The sequence below is a fragment of the Apaloderma vittatum genome, unplaced genomic scaffold, assembly GCF_000703405.1.
Source record: "Apaloderma vittatum isolate BGI_N311 unplaced genomic scaffold, ASM70340v1 scaffold14090, whole genome shotgun sequence".
Taxonomy (NCBI): Eukaryota; Metazoa; Chordata; class Aves; order Trogoniformes; family Trogonidae; genus Apaloderma; species Apaloderma vittatum.
The window spans coordinates 1-2,668 of NW_009692955.1; the positions used below are offsets into that span (position 1 = coordinate 1).

The 2,668-nt window shown below is 37.5% G+C and overlaps 1 protein-coding gene across 1 annotated transcript; it reads left to right on the plus strand.

Moving 5' to 3' along the window:
* Positions 1-60: 60 nt before the first annotated feature.
* LOC104278461 (E3 ubiquitin-protein ligase listerin-like) lies at positions 61-2,264 on the plus strand (the record flags this gene model as incomplete). The annotated part of the gene is made up of 3 exons (XM_009875481.1): positions 61-255; positions 924-1,091; positions 1,841-2,264. Coding segments are annotated over 3 exons (426 nt in total), but the record flags the coding sequence as incomplete, so codon positions are not given.
* Between the last annotated feature and the right edge of the window lie 404 nt (positions 2,265-2,668).

A 2,668-nucleotide genomic window follows, 5' to 3' on the forward strand; every position in this document is an offset into this window, starting at 1 on the left:
TATGTATATATGGTGTGCATTTCTCTGTGGAGTTTTTTAATGGGTGCCTCTTCTGCACAGGTAAAAGCTCGGTCTGCAGCACGGGAAGTCATTGCCACCTATTCAGTTGATGATATCTTTATTGAACTAATCATACAGCTTCCATCAAACTACCCCCTGGGATCCATAACAGTTGAGAGTGGAAAGAGGGTTGGTGTGGCGGGACAGCAGTGGCGCAACTGGATGCTACAATTAAGCACGTATCTTACACATCAGGTGAGTGTAGAGAACGCCCCTAGTTTGGAAAACTTAGAGAGTCCCGACAACAGGAAAATATTCTTAGTAATGCAATATTATTTAGATCTGAATAATGGATCTCATCAGGAGATCTCAAAGGACTTCATAGAACTGGTCCCTCTCTACCATCTGGTTTTCTCCATATGCCAAAAGGGAGACGTAAAATTACTGGCGTAATAAGTCCTGCTAAATCCATAGCCACAGTTGGAAATTTAGATATCTTAAGACATGGGCCAGTGTTTGCCCCATGTGGCAATGCCATCTGAACTATAATTTGCAAAAAATTCCCAACAAACAAAAACCCAAACCAAAAACGCAGGATGTGAAATTCTCTAGAAGATTGGTGATTGCTGAAGCTGCATCACCTGTGGTTAGAACAAAACAAAACAGTGACTGAAAATTTCAAATCCCCTTTTAAGTGCTCCCAAGTGCACTCCTTTTGTTGTGATGAATGCTTGCATTTCTGTAGATGAGACTCTCATCTGTATTTCATGTGTTGGATTTATAAATTCTTCACTGCCTATACTGTGTATAATAATTTCCGATTATGAAGTCTTCAGGCTTTGTTTCCTTCATGTGCTTATCCATAACAGTAAGGATATCCTGAAGGAATTCTACAGTGTTAACAGGTCTTTTCCCTCTGTTAGAATGGGAGTATTATGGAAGGCTTATCTCTGTGGAAAAATAACGTGGATAAACGTTTTGAGGGCGTTGAAGATTGCATGATCTGCTTTTCAGTCATTCATGGATCCAACTATTCTCTTCCCAAAAAAGCTTGCAGAACATGCAAGAAAAAGTTTCACTCGGCTTGCCTGGTAAGTACCTAGACTAAATCTTTTGGAATAGGCAAAATACCATTTATAGTTTGAAACAGGAGCTTCCACTGTAATACCATCAGTTCTTCATTATGTTGCTGTGGTGTTGGGGATTAACTGAACTCGTAAGTTATTAGTTTGGGTTTTGTGCTGAAGTGTAACATGTGAGGAAAGAGGTAATCACAGTGTAATCACTGTCGGTTTTGTGTTCACCAGGACATAAGCCGTTACATCTATGTAGGGTGTAGCAACAGTGTCTTATTGTTATCAGCTCAGATACGGGAGTAGAAAAGGTTAAAAATCATTTTTGCATCATGCTCCTTTTAGTAAAGCATGCTGATCCAGGAAATTTGCATTTAACTTTATCGAAGTCATCGTAGGCATTGGTTGTACGGTTACAGAGTAGTGGGTTGGCATCTGTGTGTCCATCCAATAAAGGAACTGGTGGTGCTTTACAAATGCTAGCTTTTAGTTCTAAAAAGAGACTGGATGAGGATTCCTTTCTGTCAGATTATTTAGAATAAAATTTTAGTATTGTGTATCTATAACATGTATGCATGCGTATACCAATATGTATATATACACACCCATACGCACACAAGTGGAAAGGGTTTTTTTTACTGTTTCTTGGTTTTTTTAAGTATAGTTCATGTTTTGATAGTTCCATTCATTGGCGAATAATCCTGATTGTCAGCATGCCTGATACTCATCTTGCAGTTGTGTATTAAACAGCTGTATTTTTCTTTCAGTACAAGTGGTTCACATCCAGCAACAAATCCACCTGTCCACTCTGTCGAGAGACCTTTTTCTGAAGTAAAACGGTCGACGCTTCTGCTTTCTGTGAGCTAAGTAATAAATGAAGAGGTGGCAATAAACCGTATGTTGAAAGAAGCTAACTCTTTGCAAATATTGTCAGTCACTTTAAACTCTTGAGTAGTGGGCTATGACACATTTACCTCTGGACTGTTTTTTTCTAACTTTGAAGATTGTTTGATATAAAGAAATATATAAGAATAATTTATTTTAATTTGTATATTTTTAAGATATTGAGATATATTAAAATTTCAAAAATAATGCAGTTGTGTCTGAAAAGTGCTGTTTAAGCTACAGCATAGTCAATTAAAACCTCCTATTTTAGGTATATTCTAACATGGTGTTACGCACTTAACCCAGACCAGGTGAATTTAACATAGGTGGTGTAAAAACTTGATTTTTGATTATAGTGCATTGACAATAGTTCTTTTTATGGGGGAAAAAGAATGTTGTAGCTGTTAGACATGAAGGCATAGAACCAGGGTGGTAACCTTCTGGAAAAGCATAACATTTAAAATAGCATGCTCTAAATTAATATGTTTATAAACCGAGCTTTCACCTTTAACAGTCTCATTTTCCCAAAACCTCTCAGCCATCATCCAGCACCTTAATAACATGGAAACACAGAATACCAAGTGACTAGAGAGAGCACAATCATTCCTGCATGACAGTGAGAAACACTACCTAGTTATTGCTGGATTGCCTTTTAAAGAGAGGGCATATGCACTGATCAGTTTTTGGTTTTAGTATTTCAGTTAATGTCT